At 43.2% G+C, this 20,724-nt stretch overlaps 3 protein-coding genes across 3 annotated transcripts; 2 read left to right on the forward strand and 1 right to left on the reverse strand.

The window, feature by feature from the left end:
• Positions 1 to 256: 256 nt before the first annotated feature.
• Positions 257 to 20,058, reverse strand: LOC106861417 (putative E3 ubiquitin-protein ligase HERC4). Its single transcript, XM_088164008.1, has 23 exons — positions 19,925 to 20,058; positions 18,897 to 19,029; positions 18,144 to 18,220; positions 17,385 to 17,606; positions 16,567 to 16,658; positions 15,850 to 15,980; positions 14,919 to 15,067; positions 14,525 to 14,604; positions 14,132 to 14,220; positions 13,010 to 13,069; positions 12,363 to 12,465; positions 12,023 to 12,206; positions 11,533 to 11,711; positions 10,359 to 10,454; positions 9,054 to 9,155; positions 8,860 to 8,979; positions 5,422 to 5,562; positions 5,095 to 5,336; positions 3,969 to 4,023; positions 3,712 to 3,791; positions 2,555 to 2,738; positions 2,088 to 2,187; positions 257 to 1,441 (listed from the first exon to the last, which is right to left on the reverse strand). The coding sequence occupies exons 1-23, from the start codon at positions 19,968 to 19,970 to the stop codon at positions 1,227 to 1,229; spliced, it is 2,880 nt and encodes a 959-aa protein (XP_088020134.1). The 5' UTR covers positions 19,971 to 20,058; the 3' UTR covers positions 257 to 1,226.
• On the forward strand, positions 6,224 to 7,353 carry PYURF (PIGY upstream open reading frame). Its single transcript, XM_088164010.1, has 2 exons — positions 6,224 to 6,502; positions 6,618 to 7,353. The coding sequence occupies exons 1-2, from the start codon at positions 6,246 to 6,248 to the stop codon at positions 6,757 to 6,759; spliced, it is 399 nt and encodes a 132-aa protein (XP_088020136.1). The 5' UTR covers positions 6,224 to 6,245; the 3' UTR covers positions 6,760 to 7,353.
• PIGY (phosphatidylinositol glycan anchor biosynthesis class Y) lies at positions 6,681 to 7,157 on the forward strand. The gene has a single exon (XM_014889805.2). It carries the CDS (start codon positions 6,792 to 6,794, stop codon positions 7,020 to 7,022), a length of 231 nt encoding a protein of 76 aa, XP_014745291.1. The 5' UTR covers positions 6,681 to 6,791; the 3' UTR covers positions 7,023 to 7,157.
• Positions 20,059 to 20,724: the final 666 nt, after the last annotated feature.

The raw sequence follows: 20,724 nt of genomic DNA on the forward strand, positions 1-20,724 counted from the left end.
TATACTGTAACTTAAAAGGAAGCTTGCCTTTTTTGTTTTGTTTTGTTTTTAAGTAGGTAACAATGTCATTCTGCATCACACAGGAAAGACCGACTTGCTCAGCATATACAATGCACCTCTTTGAAACATACTTACATCAGCCTTTGACTCCACTTGTGAACTGACCGCCCATTCCAAGAGAACACAAACACACTGCCTGCTATGCTTATCTACATAGGCAGATGCATAAGGAAGGAAAAACACAGCTACAGGGGTGGAAATTTAATCCATCATCATTTAATTTAAGGCAGTGGAAGTCTTCCTTACATATGGATGTCCCCTGACACATTTAAGGTACCGAAGAGAAGACTGCTGAAAAATAATGACTGTTTTTTCTCTCCCTCTCTCCACATAGCAAAATACACAGAAAACACACATTCTGTCTGACATTGTTAATGCCTGACAGTGGTCTTCACTGTTTTGACAATGAGATTCCAGAAGCCCTGCCAACCTCATGTCCACAGGGCTCTGTAGACAGCGCTGTTCTCCAAACCTAAGATTTTATGATTTTATTGTGAAACATCTCCTTAGAAGATATAAAGAAGCATGAGAAACATCACAGTTATCACATTAAATAACAAAAACAAGTATTGTTATACTTCATTAATATAGGTTTTGAAAAAGGTTTTGAATGATCAAATCCTCCTAAGAATTTATCCCAGATAAATCATAGACCATATTGAGGTGAGCACAGACTGCTCCTTCAATTCATAGTCTCATTAAATGTGTTAGTTGCTCCCCAAGAGAACCCTTAAGTAACACAGATTAAAACCTTACCCCAGCTTTGCCTTGCAAGGGTGACTGCTTAGCACATCCTGGTTGTGTGCTTGCTAATGCATAAATGTACAAATCACAGAATCCCTGCTGCTGGGAGCTCACTGTTCTAACACAACCAGAACAGCACAGACCCTGCCTGCATATATATGTAAATATGCCTGGTTATCAGCTTGCTTCTCTGAAGTGTACCAGACAGGATTCTCCTTTCCTAAGTTTAGAATCTAACTATGAGGTATCTGGTTGAAGCTCAATTTTATAAGCAATGTAAAATTCCAGCAAATGCACACACTCGGGTGTTTATAAAGTGCAGTAAAAATAAGGCAGAGTAGAAACCAGTAAATTGGAGCTATTAAGAGAAAATATGACAAGTGAACAAAGATTCATTTTCTTATTTTTGCTTTAGAGTGCTTCTATTTCATTCCAAAACCTTCATTATGCTCTATGGCATAAAGCAACTTCTCTTTGAGTATTTCTTTACTGCTGTATCTGGGGAGGAACAAAATGCGCTGGCAAGTACTGGCACGGGGAGATAACTCATCTGGATTTTCTTCTTGAAGAGCTACAATACAAAATCCAAAACGTTCTGTTCCATAGCCAGTGATTTTATCAGATCCTGTCAAAAAAGCTGAAGGAAGGAAAAAAAGAAAAACAAGTACAAGTTAGTGAATTATAAAACAAAATAAAATAATTTTAGCTGGAAATCATTAAAAGAATTAATGTTAATGAAAAATTATGAAGGGAAATTAGTGTAAACATACGGATATTTTTTAGGCTAAGCATTATGCTTTGTTGAATTTGCACCTGAATACAGATTGAAGTCTCTTACTGATTCAAGTCCTCTTCGACTTTATATTATAGACTTCGTGGATGAGAAACGCCAGTCTAGGTCTGACCTTCTACCTTTAAAAACGATGATCTAGCTTCTGCAACCCTTTGAGAAAGGTAAACTGCTTACATCAACACAGTGTACTCACACAAACTGCGGCCTCTGACCAACAACACAACCACAGAAGTAAGGGATAAAGTAACTGCAAGCTTCAGGGTGGTCTGATGCAAACCTCAAGGGATGAGAGGAGGGTCAGAGTTGTCCCTGTGCAACTCCTTGCATTACTTTTTTGTGGTTTTCCCTAGAAAATGTGGCAGCAGCAGGGGCAAACACGTTTAGAAGCTACAGTTTGGAACTATACTATAGTAGTTTTTATGTGCAACCATCTAGAATGTGTAGTGTGGGGAAAAGAAAAGGCCAAAGTTTAAAATGCCTGATACATTACCAAGAAACATTTTCTTTTTTTCTTCTGGTAGCTTGTGAAACACAGTCCAAAAATTCCTGATGGTTTGATCTAACTTCTCATACCCTATGTACATCACATTCTGTCAAAGAGACAAAAATAAAACAGGCCAGTTAATCCTCAATATTTCCATTTATATTTAAAGCAACATTTTATGTGATAAATTTTATAATCCTGTTCATAGATATTCAAATCCCCTTAACCTCTGGAATCTGCTTGTTCATTTGTTTTTCAAAGATTCAATGACAATCCCTGAGTTACAGTTTGATACTTATTCCCCTTTATTCTTGTAGCTGATGTAGATTAGAAACAGAACATCGACACAAATCAAAACAAGAGAAAGTTCTTTGAGCTTCTGTCCATCTGTTATGTACTCAATGAAAGAACAGGTCAGAATTAGTTTATGCTTAGCAGATAGAGCAGAAGGACTCTGTGCTTGTATACAATACCTTTTCCAGCAGATGCCAGTCAAATGTTGTGTGTCCCTGGAGAAGAACCTGCAGCTCTTCAGGAAGAAACATCTTCCAATTTCTAGCGGGGCAGCCTCTTAAGAACCCTTTCATAAAGTCCTCAAATGGCTTCTTTACTGATTTATTGAACATATAATTCACATACAAATCAACATATTCTTTCCTGCAACAGATACCAAACAAGCATTGGTGGTGCTTTTCTAAAAGGAGAATTAGAGAGAACTTTATTCCTTTATTCCATATGACCTGCTGTACAGACTCAGACTTCACTGAGACCAGTTGTCACTGGCAATTAGTTATTCACTGAATAAGCTGGAAGCATCTTCGCAAATAGAAGAGAATTAATTCTGGCCAGAATGGATTCATTTTGGTATCATTCCTTGTACTTCATGTGAATGCTCCAATGAAATCCTATCAGACACCTGATTATTATAAAAGATGGAACCTAGCAGACCTAACTCTCATTGAATGCCCAAGAATTTCCCTGAGATAAAAAAAAATATTTGCACAGCTGCTAATCAATAGTTTCACTCTTCTCTCTACTTCAGATGGGGATTTGTGTAGTGACATTGTACTTGTACAATCAACTCAGTGTAAATGCTGTACTTCAAGCTTCTTAAATAGCCCTTTCATGGATCTCTATGGGTCCTCAGGTCATCTGAATAATTCAGGATATAAAATTTCTCTCTGTCCTCTGTGCCGAGATTAATATTGACACAAAGCCTTATTGATAGATTGCTCCTTCTCCTTTATGTCCAAGATACATTCCATATACGTAATGAAGCAGGAAACATTTTGCTCTTAAAAAAACCCTTACAGAACTGTACCTATTACTGGGTTTCCCAGACAAATCATGTATTTGCCTGAAGATACTGTGCAATGTTACTTTTTACATTTGTTAGGAATTTTCCTGTTAATGCCAGGTGTCTGTTATATGCAGATACCAGGATGTCCAAGGATCCCCCATGTCATCCACTGCTTGCACAAACTGCCGGTGTTTGGCACCCATGCAGCAAGTACAGCAGAAACTGAAAGTGTACAACCTATCAGACCAAGACAGTATATGGGTGCAGACATGTTATTTCATACATTTATAACAAGACAACAGGATTAAGAAATATAAAAATAAAACTGACCTGTTATCCTTAGTGACGGGAATGTTGGCACCATTTTCTTTAAGCTCAACAACATCTGTGGAATCTTCTCCTTCCATTATCTATGCAAATAAATTAAAACACTGGATGCTATATCTATATGTAACATCTATATGCTACATCTCTCATTCTTCCTGAAGGGCCTGACATGGCACTCTCACTAGTTTGAGTTTACAGATGAGTTGTGTCATTTGCACTGGGACAGCATCTTGCCCAAGTACCTATGTGAGATGTCTTACCGTGAAGTCCAAGTCCAAGCTATCACATTCTTCATTCAAAATTCTCCAAAGACTCCTGTCCAAACACAAAAGAGATTAAAGAGAGAAGAAACGTGACTATTCCGTGCACTTTCAAATTCTGCTAAAAAACATCCTTTGAAAAGCACTATTTAAATGCATACATGTATACAACACCTATAGTCACACAGAACCATGACATATGGCCCTGAAATTTCATCATGCTGCTGACGTAAGCTGAACACAAATGCCTCCAGTAAAAAAAGTTTCCAGACAAGTCCACCCCCATGCCCTGAGAGGTCAACTTTAGACAAAGTTCAGTGACAAACTTGGTCACTATGGGTTTGGGACTACAGCCTCGCTTCCAGACATTATCTACTGAGGAATTAAGTGTAGAACAGTGGGATGACCTTGAAGAATTCTTTTGGGGTGCAGCACCTCTCCAAGTATTGCAGGCAACCTTGTGTTCCAATTCACTCAGGATCTTCAGTGAATTTAGCACCTCAGGAATTTAGCACCTCAATACAGTCACTGGCTCATGGGATGGGGTTCTGATCTTCTTGGTTGTTTATATCACTTGCCTGGAAGACCAGGCTTCAGGGGCCTAGGAGCATTATGTTGGTGGCAGCAGCACCTCTCCATCTATGTCTGCCTGATATCTCCTCTCCCATGCACGGAAACTCCACACAAGGGCTCTCAGAATTGGCACAATTGCAGTATTTTGTAATACTGTACTTGTGCAAGGCAATATTGTGGAAATCAATAATTAGTAAATCAGAAAAAAAACCCCAACCTAAATTAATAATTGGATAATTAGTTCTTTCAAGTCCAAACTACCTCCAAAGAGTTTTGAACTATATATTATATACAGTGTGGACTTAAGCTCTTGTGGAGCAGAGTTCTGACACCTTCTAAGCCATGAGGCTTGACTTTTTGTTTTGGCAATGCCAGCCTCTGAAAGCAACATCCATGCCCTGGACAAGGACCTCCCTGGAAATCTGTGGCTTCTAGCAGCTTCAGAACAGTAAATGTAGATGTCATGGGTGACCCAAATTCAGCCTCTGGAATCTCCCTGTGCATGATCAAGGCAAGGGACTCAGCTGAAGCTTGGGCCATGCCTGGCTCATACCGGCACGTGGTTGGCAGCAGATCCTCAAGGTCCTCCAGGGTAGGGGCCAGGTCCAGTAGCTTTTTGTAGAGAGCCCTGGGGAAGGGGAAGGGCACCATGCACCGGTTAAACAGGGCCATTCCACACAGTGTCCCGATCAAGAGGAAGGTGTCGTTAACAGGTTGGACTTGATGATCTTGAAGGTCTCTTCTAACCTTGCGATTCTTGTGATTCTTCTTGTAGTTATCCTCACAGCTCGAGGCCTGGTTAGGAACAGGCACACCAGAAAGCCATGACTGCCTTTTCCCATGGGTGAGGCCCCCATCCACCGCTGCAGGGCTGCCTTACCTGTCTGGGGAACCACACGAGGCCAGAGGGGAAGTGGCGGAAGGTGCCGGTGTTGGGCTGGCAGAGGGTGCTGGCTGCAATCCTGAAGAGTTCCTGGGACACTCCACCTTGGTCCATCCCCATCTCACCCACAAAAGACACCTGCAAGGCCCAAGACATCTGTAGATAGAGACACCCATGCTGCCCACAAAATCAGATTCTTTAGCTGGTGTGCAATAAGCCAGCAATTACACACCCGAGAGAGAGAGAGAGAGACGCTGATTATTTATTTCATGGTTGTGCTAACCTGGGTACTTGGTGGTATTTCACAAACCAAGTATACCCCACCAGACTTTTTGAACCATCATTTACAAACAGAAATTCAGAGTTAGTAACTGCCCAAGTCTGTTATGCTTGTTTAGTAAGTTCCAAACAAGTTACATAACCCCAGCAGGGTTCACCTGGGCAGGGGTCTCTTTGCCCTGTGGGCGTGATTTTACGTATTATAATGAACACAGTTCAGCTACAGGTTACGTGGCCCTTGAGTATTTTGCTAAGCTAGAAATGTATATACAGACATACACCAATATCTTGATTTACTGCGTCCTTAAAGCTTTTCAGTTCCCGGATGTCCTTGGCTAAGGAATGCTGGCTGCTGCCTGTTCCACTGACTAGGTCTCCTTTCTTCCTGATTAAGCTTGAACGTGTACAAAGATCGTACACCGAAAACCATCCCGAGGTACGAAAATCTAACCTACATCGCGAAACGCGCGCAGAGCCCCGAGGCCGCCGAGGCGGGGCGGGGAGCGGCGCGGGGCGGGCAGTGGGCGGCGGAAGCGGCGGCCATGCTGCGCGGCCCGGCCCTGCAGCTGCTGCTGCTGCGGCGGGCGGCCCCGGGCGGCCCCGCGCACGGCCGGCACTGCCACCGGCCGCAGGGCTCGGCCTCGGCTTCAGGCTCAGGCTCAGACTCAGGCTCAGGCTCAGGCTCAGGCTCAGGCTCAGGCTCAGGCTCAGGCTCAGGCTCAGGCTCAGCGCGGCCACAGCCACCGGAGCCATCGCTGCTGCGCTTCCTGGTGTGCCCGCTCTCCAAGCGGCCGCTGAGGTGAGGATGGGACGGGGGAGCTGCGCCCGAGCCCTGGGCAAACCCAGGTTAGTCACTGCTCCTCATGTTTTTGCTTGGATGTTTCTCCCTCCCCCCTCCCGACTTGGCTGGCCAGGTACGAAGAAGCTACGAACGAGCTGATTAACGAGGAGCTGGGCATCGCGTACCCCATCGTCGACGGCATCCCGAACATGGTTCCGGAGGCTGCCAGGATGACGCACAAGAAGGCGCCGGCCGAGGGCTCGGAGCAGCCCTGAGGAGCCGCCGGGCACGGCGGTAACGGGGCCTGATGGCCGGAGCGGGGCTGCTGCCCTCCCTGCCCACGCTGACTGTGCTCATTCCCCTCCTGTCCCTGGCAGGCCTGTTCTACTCGGCCAGCGTCGACGAAACCTTCCCCCAGGGCTGCACCAGCACAACCAGCCTGTGTTTCTACAGCCTCCTCCTTCCTGTTACAGTGCCAGTTTATGTGTTCTTTCACCTGTGGACCTGGATGGGGATTAAGCTTTTTAGGCATAACTAGTGCGATGCCTTTGCTAACCCCTGGGCTTCTCTAAATCAACGTAATTGGTTTAATCTCATTAACATCTCAAGTATTGCAGTTCACTTGAGTGAGTTTCCCTCTGGCACTAGTAACTGGTATCATTTTCCTGGTAGGATCTGGAACTGTATGAAGCAGCAGCCCATTGTCAACTACTGCTAATGCAGATGAAGAGTAGGAGTAATAAGAAGCACTAATTCCCTCTGTTTTATCCCTTCAAGAGTGCTGTGCATTTGTAGTGGCACTAATGAAAACTTCAGTTTTCATGAGGAAAAACTGTACCCTGACTGAATAAACTAAGCTAAAACTAAAACATGCAGTGATGTGAACCTCTCTTTGAGAGCTTTGGGTTTTTTTTAACCAGATGCGTGTACCGAAATATGTCTTTCTCACTGTCAGAAGAGCAAAAATTAAAATCAGGCTGGTGTTTAATAACAAAACTTGAGTCAAATGAAGACTTCTTGCTTAGCTGGTACCCATGTCTGCATGTGCAGTATCTGCAGATCTTTTCTTCCTAGGGCCATTATGAAAGTGCCACATGCCAAGTTCTCAGTATTGTCTGAAAAACTTTCTAACAGCTCTGAAGGGGGCAGGTCAGTGCTACAATGAAGGTTTATTTTTTATGTTTTGCTTTTGGATAGTTTGTATCTGTAGCACAAAACAAATTCAGGTCCTTTAACTGCTGAAAAACGCAGAAATGAAGCACCAAGTTGTAAATGCTGCCCCGGGCTGTAAATGCTGTGGGATACTAACAGCGCAGTTACATTTTTCAGGCTGCTGCTGGGTAAATAATACTGTGATGCACAGTGTGAAAGGCAGTGCTCACAAGAGGTGTGCTCAAAGGCTGACTTGAGCTAAGGGCAGCTGTTTGTCAGAGCTTGTGCAGTCGGTGGAGACTCGAAATCTAAAGGACAGTACAGAGCATACACTCACTGCCTCTGTAAATAAATGCCTCTCTCAGCTGGGGTAGTGAGGAAGCAGGAAGGAAAGGTAGCTCTGGGAGCCATTGTGAATCTTCTCCTAAGTAAATGGGAAAGAAAAGCTTTGAGGGCTCTGGTTGGCAAGAAAGCTCACTTGGAAAGCACCAGAACTGGGTTACAGGGCACCAAGGTCAGTGGTTCCTGTGGCACAGGCGTGGTGCCAGACTTCGTGTCAGTGACAGGTGGGGCACGTGGTCCCTGAGCTGAACTCTGCTCCGGGCAGGTGGCCTGTTCCCATGTCAGCCAGCTAATGGCTTTTGCAGGGCAGGGCCAGCATCACGATTCCTGTGGGAAACGCAAACTGCCACAACGTTTGAATCAGTGTGGAATCCACAGGTTAAAGGTATGTGGAGACAGCAGCATTGTAATCAGATGCTCATCTCTCTGGCCAGCACTATGCTTCCTTTCCCTTCAGAGAGCATGTCCATGAGAGAAATGGGATTGTGTGGCTGTGTTGCTTGCTGACTCCTCAGGCTGGTTCCCCAGATGCTGGGGTTTTAATGTACTAGTATAAAGTCTCAAAAGTCAGTCTAGCAGCAACGGTACTGGACTTTGACAACTGAGCAATTCTATTCCATTACCCCAAAGCAACCTCACAGTAAATAGCACTGCCACTTGCATTTAACTTATGCCAACAAAGCTGCCTGGAATAAGGATGTACAATACTGCTTTCCAGATTTACTCTACACCATCTGTGGTGTAATAATTTGATGAGCAGTTCTTTAGTTGTATGCTCAGAGGATACTGAAACCCTTCTACCAAAATTCAGTAATACTGAAAATCAAGGAACACTGCAGCAAAATACTTAAAGCTAACAAGTAATACAATTTTTATCTTACCTCTAATTTCTTCCTGAAATCTTGGTTTGAGGCAGATTTTAAATTTTTCCATATGTCTTGCAGAAGGTATTGTCTTCTGACGTAAAATTTCCATGGCTCAGAGCTGCATATAAGGGGTATCTGAGGATTGAAGTAATAGTCTGTTAGCAGTGTGTTTATCTCTTCTGATTGGTAACAAAACTGGGTGCACTTACAGAAGAGATGTTGGACAGAGCCCTGCATTCTGTAGTATGAACGTAGATCTTGTTTTCCCTGTCAAAGATGCATGGGTACCTACTCAGCTCCCCTAGGGCTGTCTGAAACGACAAGGAAGAAGGAGAAAAACATGTTGATTTTCCCTTGTGAAACCAGAGTTCAGGGACATGTGTGCAAACTGAACTGCCAGTCCGCCCTGGCAAACTCCCATGTCTCTGAAATGAGTTCTTGTGTGCATGAGCACTGCACTAACAGAGGTTCACATCCTAAAAACAGCCCTACACACTCCTATGAGTGAGAAGCAGAGAGGCATCTAACCTCTCTGTGCAGACAGACACTTGTCTACAGCAGTGTCTCAAGAATAAAACAGAGAGAGTGATTTTAACAGCATTTTCCATAATTCAGCTAAACCAATGTGTCCTGGATACTCAGGTTATGGTATAGTGTTTTTAAAAACTGCTGGGTTTATTATATGTAATACCGAAAATAGATACTGGTTTAAAACTAACCTAATTTAAAGTTTTACACCTCCAGTGTGATAAGGCAGTAACTTCAGGTAATGTCCTAATTGGCTTTTGATTCTATGCTGTTTCTCAAACCTCCTCCTCCACACTGGTTAATTGATACAAAATTGGTATATAAGCAAATAAAAGCTTATGAAAGTATTAGGCAGTTGCCCTGCAAATTCCAGCCAAGTTGCCAGAAAGCTTACTCTTTCTTTGCCAATGGAAAACCCTACTATGCATGTTTCCATTTAATACTGCTTCCTCTGACACTGACTGATTTGGTAGCTAATTTTCACTCTATGTCATCAAGAAATGCCATAGATTATTTTTTATTACTACAGCTTAATTTTAAGATTGTAAGTGCATTGAAATGCTCAATAGGGTTTCTAATTTAAAGTTTAAAGACACCTCAAAATATTTCTCTTAATTAAACGTAATAAAATCCAGAGTAACACAAAGTATAGCAACCATCCCTATTTCACAGTGATTACTAGTTCAAAGCAAACAGATGCTTAAGAAGCTGGAGGGCAGCTCCAACTCTCAGAACCAGAGATCATCTATTTTATATATATATATATATAAAATCTCTATTGTAGCTGCTGGAACACTGGGATGATAAAGGGCTTGCATAATTTAGGGAAAATGAAATGTCTTTGAGATATGCTGGGTTAATCTCTAGAGCTCTAGAGTTGACTTCCATATATATATATATATATATATATATATATATATATATATATATAAACTATTTAAATAAAAGAAAAAGTGTTTCATACTGCTTGTAAGATTTATACTTACTACTATATTGAAGTACGCACAGCAGTTGATAATATTTTTCACTTGTAATATATGGAAGTTGCTTTCATGTACTCTGAAACCAGTTCTGGAGTTCACCTGCATTGAAACATGCAATATATCAGCAACAGAATTAGTGAGCTGTGTCTGTCTGGCAGGACAGGACTGACAGAGCTTTCTTCAGAAAGGGCTCTGAGATCCTGCACAGAAATTAAAGGATAAAAGTGCTGCAAGCAGCACAGTGCTCTACAGTGAGAAGTCTTAGAAAGCCATGTATAAACTAGCAGGAAAGCAATTTTCATTTACAATTAAGACCCCTTAAAAGGACTCCATCAGGAAAAATCTATTTCCCTTGGAGTGTCTTTCGTATTTCTGTGGTTCCCTATTCATGTTTATACTTGTTGCCTGGAAAAGATACTTGCAGGGGGACAGTGAACATTTAAAGCTCCAAATCATGTAATCACTTCCAGAGTAGTAGGCCTGCTGCACTTTTGAATTTATTTATCTGCATAAATACAGATTCAAGAGTCTAAACTTTGAGACCCAATTCTGCATTCTCAGCCAAAAGGATATTCAAGTCTGAACAAAATTTAACAAGTCTCTCTGATCTATACTGTGTGCTTGAGCTCTTGATTTTCATAAACTTTGAACATCTCCACAAGAGAAAGTACGGCTGTCCAGAATAACACAATTATTGCTTTGTTTCCCTTGTTCGTGTGCAGCTAAGGAGGTTCTAATGCTGTTGTCCCAGAGAATCTGTCAGGTTAACAGGCTCTTAAAGCATCACAGAGCATTACTGTGGCAGCCACAATGGGCCAAGCAGATAGGTTGTATTTAAATGCTCTGAGCAGTTACTAGAGTGAGGAATCTCATCAGCAGAAAGGGGAATGGGCATGTTATGTAGAGGACACCACATCCATAGCTGTGAAGGCACCTGGATGCACTCCTGATACCACTGAAAGCACTCTTCCCCCTGCCAGGGGCTGTAACATTCTTTAGCTTTTCATTTCTACAGAGGGTCAGTTTGGCACAACTCTCACAGGACTCCATCAAAACTGTGCTAGTATAGAACTAGAGAGATTCCTGAAGCAATGTCAAACCCAGAGAATTCAACAAGTGAGAAGTATTGAAATACTCTAAGCTACATTGTCTAATTGGAATCCAAGCACTTTCTTACCTGGTAAAGCATCTGCAGTATTTGCAGAGGCCCAGTTTCAGTTCCCAGTTTGGAGAGGCGGCCCGGCCCTATTCTTGTGAACTCCACGAAAAATTTACGCAGAATTTGCTGGGAAACCCTTTGATACAGAATAACCAGCTCCTTGAAAAAGGATGTTTCTAGATTTGACCACAGGCATTCTGTGAAGAAAACAGCTAGTGAGGTCACAGGTAACATACAAATCGCTGCAATTTGTGGATGGAGCTGCTTTTTCTCTTTTTTGTCAAATGGATTAAACAAAAAAAAGTTTAAGCTTGCACTACAAAAATTATTAAACCTCAGAATTGTAAAAATTCTTGTGCCTTGCTGTGTAGTCCCCATGTTTCTATGTCTATCAAAAGCAATTATTTCAAGCTTTGGAACACATTACATCAGTGATAATAACACTTGTTCTGCAGCAGAAAATGATCAAGCATTTAAATCATTCAGTTCTACCATCATAAAACCCTACCAAGAGTTTGCAGGCCCTCTGGCTGGAGCTTCATGATGGCTTGAGCTAGAAGACTCAGAGAAAGGAAAGAGTTCCCATCCTTTCCCTGCAGAAGGAAAGGCAAGATCAAGAAGACTCTGAAATTTTCAGGTGAGATGGGAGAGGAAGACAATGATGGCAGTAAGTTCCTAATCTCCTTTTGCACCTTCAGAGGGGAGGAAAAAAAAAAAGAGAGACAAGGGTTAAAATGCAATTACGTTTTGCCAAAGTAATTAGGTTAACATGAAATTCCTAAGTTTCATACACAAATCCAAAGCTTTTCAGTATCAGTGTAGTTAGCATCCTTATATCAAATCCTTACCTCCTGGTAGACCATTGGTTTTTTACTGATCTTCTTATAAAAACGTTTCACTTCTGATATGTCTACGCCTGAGACTTCTTTGGAAGTTTTGAAATGTTTGTCTCTATCACAACATAGAAAAAAGAACATAAATAATTTTTCTACTGAATAATAAAGCATTGTAATATCAGAAAATACTTGGAAAGTTCAGCCCCAGCTCCTGTGGGTATAATTTCATGTGTTCTAAGAAGACAGACAACACAAACCACTGTTTTGTGATCTGATTAACATCCTGTCCTTTCTGTCTTGTGTGGCTGTGAACTATTAATGGTAGACTCCTGTATTTCACCCTAAAATGACTTCCACTTCAGTGCCAGAAGGAGCTATTAAGGATCCTTTGAGAGCTGTAATATTGCCTGGAGGGATTATCATCATCTGCCAAATATCACTAAAGGATAAGCTTCTAAAATGTGAGCTTCTCTAGCACATTTCAGTAGGACCAGGACTATAAAAATCTTAATATTAACTTGAACTTTGAAAAATGAAGACTTGCTTCTGCAGATTCAGATAAAATAAATCTTTTCTACATATGTGACCTAAAATAACACTTTCTGGTCAGTTTACATGCAGCCAATATATTCTGTTATGTCTAAGTCAATGTGTGCTACCTTTTGTCCAGGAAGCTTCCATTGATGCAAGCCTCAGATGAAAAGATCAGTTTGATATTCCTGATAGTAAAAAACCAAAAAGTTAGTCCTTTCAACTTCAGGGTTTTAACTCTGAAAGAACAAAAAACATGTACAAAGGTGTCTGCACCTGACCACACAAAACTTTTCTTAGCACCGCTTTGCTGTCAGTGTTGCAGAAGACATTGTAGTGGAGGAGTTACTGATTTTTGGCAAGCCACCTCTGCTCTCCTTGTAAGGGAGCCTGCTCAAGCCATGCCAGCCAGTGCTCCAGTCTGGTGAGTGTTATCATAGAGATTCTTCTCCTGACAGGTCAGAACATTAGCTACTTTTGTTTGTTATGCAAAATAAAAGGCACTGCAACATGGGAGGGAGGAGAATCCCTTTGACAGGGTCTTTGTAGCACGTGGAGGGAAAATCCATCAGGCTGCCAATTTACTGCTGCACAAAAGCTGGGTTCCAAGAACCAGAAGGGACATCAGACCTACTCCTGGTATTCCTGGTTCAGTTCTTATAGAAGTAGCTATTTTATCAAACAGTTTGCTGCCAGGCCCTTCCTACTGAGATCTGGAAAGAGCCCTCTCTTTCACCCTCTCAACCACCACTTTTCACATGATCCAAACTGTTCTAAAAGTGGTCAGGGAAACATTTAGTTCTAAGTTAGCCAAACTTTCAAAATACTCAAAATCAGCAGCTGGAGCCAGACTTTCCCAAAGAAAATAACCTCCCATATAAAACCTGAGAAAGACTATAAGTGTAAGGCGTCCACAGTGGTATATACATATTGCTTTTGAAAATGGGAAATTAAAGAAGTGACCACTAATTTTTAAATGCTGATGTAGCATTCCAGTTTGGGTACTCCGGATTAAGCATTTTGCACAAGGCCTTGGTCTGCAGGCAGGGTCTTTCAGTGATTTAACTTGTCAGCTCCTTATCAACTTTGTGCCAAGGTGCAAGATTGTGTTTTGTCTAAATTTTTGAACAACAGTTCCTACAATAGCCTCCAAAGAATAATAAATTTTAGAAAAAAATCATGTATCAGGGAAACACAAACAGCAACAAATCCAAACAGCAACAAACCCAAACAGCGAGTTTCTGATTTACGTTTCTATATGCTCACGCCATTTAGAGTTAGAAATCCATTTATCCACTTCTTTGTCCTCCAGAGTGGCAATTCCATTCAAATATGAATTCTGTGTGAAATACATTAAAACATTGACAAAATTAAAAATGTAGCAGATGGGATTTTTTTTTAATCCAATCATTGCAAGAAGATTTCAGCCTAAGTATGAACAAACTAATGGACATCCAGCACGATCCAGATGCATTAACCACAGAACATATATAATTGCAATACAAGTTAGTCTGTAGGTAAAGCACAGAAAAAACTGCAATAGACATATATAAAATTGAAGTGCTGCAAGCATGGTGGAAAATCCAAACAGCAGTAATGTGGACAGTGGTAAAATCAGAAGCTCTGATCAAATGTGCACATACCGTGTTCTCCTCCTTGCAATGGGCAAAACTTTGATTTAGTCCTGCAATAATATTAATCCCCCTTTTTGACGCATTCTTTTCTGTGAAAGAAAAAAAGATTGTCGTAGGAACATTTGAAGAGACAGTCATTATCTTCAGAGAGTTAAGGGCACAAAAGTGGAACAGTAAAAAAACCCTCTGGGTAGTAGTTATCTGTTGAAAGTTTGATTCTATGAGGCTATTACCCATGATAATCAAGCAGCAAATGGAATAACTCCTGGTAGAATTTGTTGGGATGGCCAAGCAAGCATGAGACATAATGTTTGCCTTTCAGTGTAAATATAAAATCAAGAAAGCAAATATTTCCATGGAAGTAACAAATACAGTTTTCGTATACATCTGCAGTGGTAATTACTCTGGCAGGATTTTTCAGTATTCACTGGCGAATGGATGGGAAGTGGTATCAACTGATTGGGCTTCCTTTCATCTTCCAGTTGTCCTTCATCATCAGAACCACAGAAATAGAATTTGTCCAAGGAACGGACATAGACCAGAGTGTATTGTCTGTTCAGGGGGAAAAAAAGTCATAATAAGTGAAAACTACAGAGCAAAACAGAATAAAATTTACAAATACATTTTCAGAGTGTAGACCTGAAGCTTGTCTTTAAAAGTCATGATAGTCCAGATAAAGAATCCCTTTAACCAGTGTTAGAACTCTTCATTGCATAAACATTCAGCAATAAAGACACATACAGACTCGGATTTCCTATACTATCCTCTAATGTTTGTGATTTACCTGGATTCCACATACAAAAACAGTGTTACACCATGCTTGCTTCACACTCTTTAGTTTTCAAATGTGCAGCTTCTGTGCTGCTGAGCCCGATACCAGCCCAGGTGAGTTGTCAGGAGACTTTTTCTGGCCCAGTTCCAGAAGGGCAAAGTGAAACTGGGTAATTATCACTGCTCTTCAATTCTTAGTAAGAACCTACCAGTTTGTCAATCTGGATGGGAATTCAGTGACTTTCCTGATGCAGGTTTTTGACAGTCCTTTGCCCTTTGGAACCCAGTACACACCCAGTACTTTGTTTATTAAAAGAGAAAAAGATCAAGGGCTTCTGGTAGTTTTTGTAGCTCCTTCCCACTTCTCACCAGGGACTGAGGGCTGGTTCTGGTCTCACTGGGGCTCTGGCAGGAGGGTGGCTTATACTTGAACAGTAGATGGATACTCTGACAGTGAATTGTGATACAGGGATTTGTACATCTTGGTGACTTCCTTCCCTACTGTTCTTCAGTGATTCCCCTAAGGCATTGACCTTAGAAGACAAATCATTGGCACTTCCTACCTGCCACAGGCAATGTGTGTAACCCTTGCTCCCCACAGCTCAGCCACCACACGAGGCAGGAGTTCATTCCGGGTGGAGTTGTGACCCAGCTGGCCAGACCCTCCTGCTCCAAAGGTGCACACCAGCCCCTCCTTGAAACCAAGAAACAAACAACAGGATCACTGCATTATTAACAATCATCAAATTGGTCACAACCAAGAATGAGAGCCAGCAAGACACAACATGTTATATGGGACTTGATTCAAAACATCCCTAATTCAAACATGAGGAGGATTCACTTTGCATCAAGCCGGTTCATACACTGTAAAGTCCAAACCATTGAGCTCCTGAGAAAAGCAATTTAACTTGTGAGAATAACTCCCTGTTACTTAAGAATTTTACTCGTATGAGTAAACCCTAGTAAATTAGAAGTCGTTAACATCTTCTGAAGTCCCCAATATACTATAAAAAAGTATTTTCAAAGTACTGGGAGTTGCACTGCACTTCTTTGCCTCAGGATTCCCATTCACCATATCCCTGCAAAAGGTTGCATGCAGGTGACAGGAATATGAGAACAGACCAGTCTTCCCAATAGCTTAGATCACATCACTTGGGGAGCACCTTCAGGCTTAGGTGGAAGCAGGCATTACCATCCCAATTTCTCCATGCTAACTTTTAGCAGTGTATCTTTTCTCACAAGGTGAGGTCTCAGATGCTGACTTTCCATTTCAGACTCACCTTGGAGAGAACTGCAGTATGATCTGCCCCACATGAGATAAATACAGTCTTCCAGTGCTCTAAAGCTCCAACATATGTTGGGCAGTTCCTGTCTGGAAAGAAGATAATACTGCTAAATTGAAAGAATACTGGAGGGTCTCATATACAGAAAAAATTAGAATACAGGAGGATTAAGTGTTTTTCAGCCCTCTCTTACAGCAATTAATGTATTACAGCTTAGGTTTGGGTCGTTTTCCCTCCAGTATAATATATTCTTTCTCATAATGTTTTCATATTACTTTATTTTCATTTACTTTGGTCTGAAACAAAATGCAGTACTTTCATATCTGAAATGCCAATGGTACTTGGCTGCAAAATATCTGTTTCTCAAGAGTGTGGACACATTCAGATTAGATGTTCTGTCTGTCTTCTCTATCATTCTAAGTTTGAAGACAAGAGGTGGTTTAAATTCTTCTCTCACTCTGTGTTTATAGAGAATTAGAGAAGATTAAAAAATGTAAAATTAATTTCTTTCATGCAAGACTTCCTGGAGACAAGATAGGAGTAGAAATAGACCTGTAAGACTTCAGAGGTTCTGAGAGCCCACACTATCCAATTAGCCACATAAAATTATTGCAAGTTCTCTACAGAAAAACAACCCCTAAATAGACTGTTCCTGCATGCCTTTCCTGGTCAGGAAACAAAGACTATATCCAGATAGACTTTCTTCAAAAGACTTTACTGTCCACCGCTGCTCCACATGAGCTTGACAATACTGAGGAGCACTTTGGTGAGCTCACTGACCAGGGAAACACCCTCCTGGTGCTTTCCTTCCTTACCTTTTGTGTCTCCAAGTCCCAGCTGTCCAAAACTGTTCTTTCCCCAGGAATACACAGCTCCAGAGAGTGACACGGTGATGCTGTGAGCTCCTCCAGCAGCAATTTGAGCAAGTGGGATGCCCTTTAGTCTTTCCACCAGTTGTGGTTTCTGAGTAAGCCTGGTTTGGCTCCTCACTCCAAGCTGTCCATGGGTGTTCAAGCCCCAGGTGAAGAGCTCACCCCCTTCACACACAGAACCAAAGAAGACAGCTTAGTCTCACTGCTTCCCTTGAGTATTTGCACTTTGGGAGTAGGAGCAAAACTCAGTGTTGTTTCCAGGGACCTAGCTCCAAGACAAGACCTCATGTGTGGCCAAATTTGTTTTCTTCTGACCTCTTTGGGACAGTCCTATGTTGCCATGTGACTCAGCACAGCAAGAATAAAGGCCCCTAAAGTCATACTTGCAAGAAGTTCCCAACCAGAAAGGCGCTGCACTTAAGAATGAGCAGGTCTGGCGACCACAGAGTGGGACAGCCACGTCTGCTCTCCACAACACACCTTTGTGGAGGGACAGTGCTCAGGAACTGGAGAGAGATAGAGAGATATGTGGATCTCTGGGTGCTGGGAGGAAGGAGCAGCACTGACAGCAACTGCACTTCGTGTCCCCACTGCTCATTACTCTATAACGGTGTCACCAACTACTGCAAGTTGTACAAACACTGCCTTCTCAGAGCAAGCGTGACTCCTATTTGGAGGAAGAGTGTTCTTGAAAGAGATTACCTCTGGATAGTGCCATGGCATGCTGGTCTCCACATGCTATTTGAACAATATTTCGGTCTCCCAGTTCTTTTACCAGCCTACAAAAATAAGGGGAAAAAATCAAAATAAATAGATGCTGTGCTGTGAGACAAAATAAAGGACAAAGATCCTCTGCTCACCAAGCTCTAACACTTTTAGCAGGAAATATATGGAAAAATATAGGTCACCTGTAAGCTGATTCACCCTTCTCTTATGCTGACCTGCTGTAGCAGGGCTAACTGATTTCATTGTGGTTTGCTCCACAAGAATCTGGAAAAGAATCATGCTCAGCCTGATTCTGTTATCTTGCCCTGGGCAAGAAAATCACACAGCAAAGTGCTGGGCCATTTGTAGATTATGGTTACCCTCACAGCTTCATCAGAAGGCGGTAAGATTCAGACATGCTTGTGTCTTTCACCTGCAGTTTTCCCAAGCCATGGGTGATTTGCAAGCCATCAGGCATTGCTCTGGTATGTTCAACTGATCCTTACTAAGTTTGAGAGAAACCTCTCTCATGTGCATTCAGTTCAGATCTTGGTATCATCCTCAAAATCTGTGCACTTCTGGCTGGGTTAAAAAAAAAGATACAGTTTTGGGTACTATGAAGGTATGTGCTCCAGTTCCCTCTCTACAAACACGAACGTGCCTCAAACTCTTGGATGTTACCTTGGGGAAAAGCAGGCTGCATTTTCTGACCTTTGCCATCCATACCTCCACCCTGTGAAAGTTTCTTACCTTGTCTTGGGACTGTTTGCTGAAGCTTTAGCCCACTCTTCAGAAAGCTTCCCGTCAGGTAAGAGAACGAGTGTGTGTGTTGCACCATGGTTTGAGCACCGCAACTTCTCATTCCTCTGTGACTGCGTGCACTCTGCAGGACACACAGACAAACACGATGGTCATGCTATGGCAGCAGGCACCTTAACCACCTCGGCCCCCTTCCCAAGATCTCAGGCTGCTACTGCTTTCAGCAGGAGCTTCTTCTTCTCAGGAGAAAGTGAGACAAGTGTGTGTGACTTACTTTCTCAGGTCCCTTAGGGTTTCAGGGTCCTGCCTACCCACTGGCTTGTTTCCTGCTGGATGACTCTACACTAAAGGACCTTTCTCCATCTCTTAGGCTGCTGTGCCACTAGCTCCCAAGACAACCAGTGAAACATCAGCAGAAGCACAGTCTGTTGCTCTTGTACACCTGTGGAGAGTGCCTGATGAAGACAAAGTACTTCCTGAGGCATCTGGCCACCCCAGACTTGTCACAGCCTTGGGGACAGAATGCCTTCAAGTCAAGCACTTTACAAGGTGCTGGAGAAGCAATGACGGAAAATTCACTCTGTCTCTCTACAGCAGGAGGAAGTACCTCCTTGTCAACAGTTGAGGGGCTGCAGATGCTCTCCCGCCCTAGAGGCACCAGGGACTCAGTTGCTCGCATGTAGCTCTGCTCCAGCACAAATGTCTGAGACCCAGGATGTCCAAGAGTGAAAGGCGGTCATCAGCAAAGCCTGCCCTAATTAACCTAACATCTCTGGAGATTCGCTGCCCACCCTTCTCACGCCTCAGACATGGAACTAGAGAGGAAAATCCCTGTCTATTCCCCGGCACGTTCTTCCTCCTTCCAGTCCCCCCGCTCCGAGTGCTGCCCACTGGGACAAGTTTAAGTCCCTGACGCCCCGTCCCCGAGGGGCCGCACAGCAGATTAGTGCAGTTTCAGCGGCTCCACCTGCACGGCCCCATCCCGGGGGTCTCCCAGCGCCGCTCCCACTCGTCCGTACCTCCCGTGCCGCTCTCCCGGCGCCGCTGCTGCCGTCCCTCCGCCATCCTCGCCCGCCGACAGCTCGGGAGTGCCCGGGCAGCGCCGGGAGCGCCGCGCCGGGGAAATGGAAACCGAAACTCATCAGAGGCTGCGGCAGCGGGAGGAGAAACGGGAGGGGTTCCCGATATCTGGGAGTCCGGAGCTGGGAAACTCCGCGGTGAAAGGGCGTGAGCTATTGGGCTCCAGTGGGTTCCGGCTCTCCTCAGCCTCCTGAGCTGCTGCTGCCCGGATGGGTGGAGAGGGCAAAGCAGAAGGCAGGTGGAGGAATGCCGGGGTCTTCCACATGGAGAATGCCCCCTTTGACTTTATTATTCACTTCGGAGAGTGACCCCCCCGTGTTCATCCTGTGGACAGTCGAGAGACCTACTCTGCTGCTTAGCTGTATCCCAGCTAAGAGCCCACGCAAACCCAGAGGGGCTGCTTGGCTGGGGGAAGTCAAACCGCAGGTGAAACGCTCGTTTTGGAAATTAAAAGCCGTCTGCTTCCATTCTCACATAGTCTCATCTAGGTCTCCCCCGCCTTCAAAGACCCTGCGAGCTTCCTCAGTCCCAGAAAGACCACCCTCCCTGCCCCTCTCACTGGAGTGATGCATGCAGGTGATGAAATTAGGGATACCCGTGTGAATGATGAAACAGATCAGAACACCTAAGATCACTTTTGTTGTATTCCTAATAGCTGCCACCGATGAATTAAATTCAATCTGTTGATGAGAATTTTATGCTGCTGAATACTAAGCATAGATTTTGGTGGAGCGCTCTA

This window comes from Sturnus vulgaris, chromosome 4 (genome assembly GCF_052056855.1).
Source record: "Sturnus vulgaris isolate bStuVul1 chromosome 4, bStuVul1.hap1, whole genome shotgun sequence".
Taxonomy (NCBI): domain Eukaryota; kingdom Metazoa; phylum Chordata; class Aves; order Passeriformes; family Sturnidae; genus Sturnus; species Sturnus vulgaris.

Coding starts and splice junctions, on each gene's coding strand:
- PYURF (XM_088164010.1), top strand. CDS start 6,246: ATGCTGCGCGGCCCGGCCCTGCAGCTGCTGCTGCTGCGGCGGGCGGCC. Junction 6,503..6,617: donor CTCTCCAAGCGGCCGCTGAG/GTGAGGATGGGA, acceptor TTGGCTGGCCAG/GTACGAAGAAGCTACGAACG.
- PIGY (XM_014889805.2), top strand. CDS start 6,792: ATGGCCGGAGCGGGGCTGCTGCCCTCCCTGCCCACGCTGACTGTGCTC.
- LOC106861417 (XM_088164008.1), bottom strand. CDS start 19,970: ATGGCGGAGGGACGGCAGCAGCGGCGCCGGGAGAGCGGCACGGGAG. Junction 12,466..13,009: donor GGAAGCTTCCTGGACAAAAG/GTAGCACACATT, acceptor ATGTTGTGATAG/AGACAAACATTTCAAAACTT. Junction 9,156..10,358: donor GTGCGTACTTCAATATAGTA/GTAAGTATAAAT, acceptor TTGTCGTTTCAG/ACAGCCCTAGGGGAGCTGAG.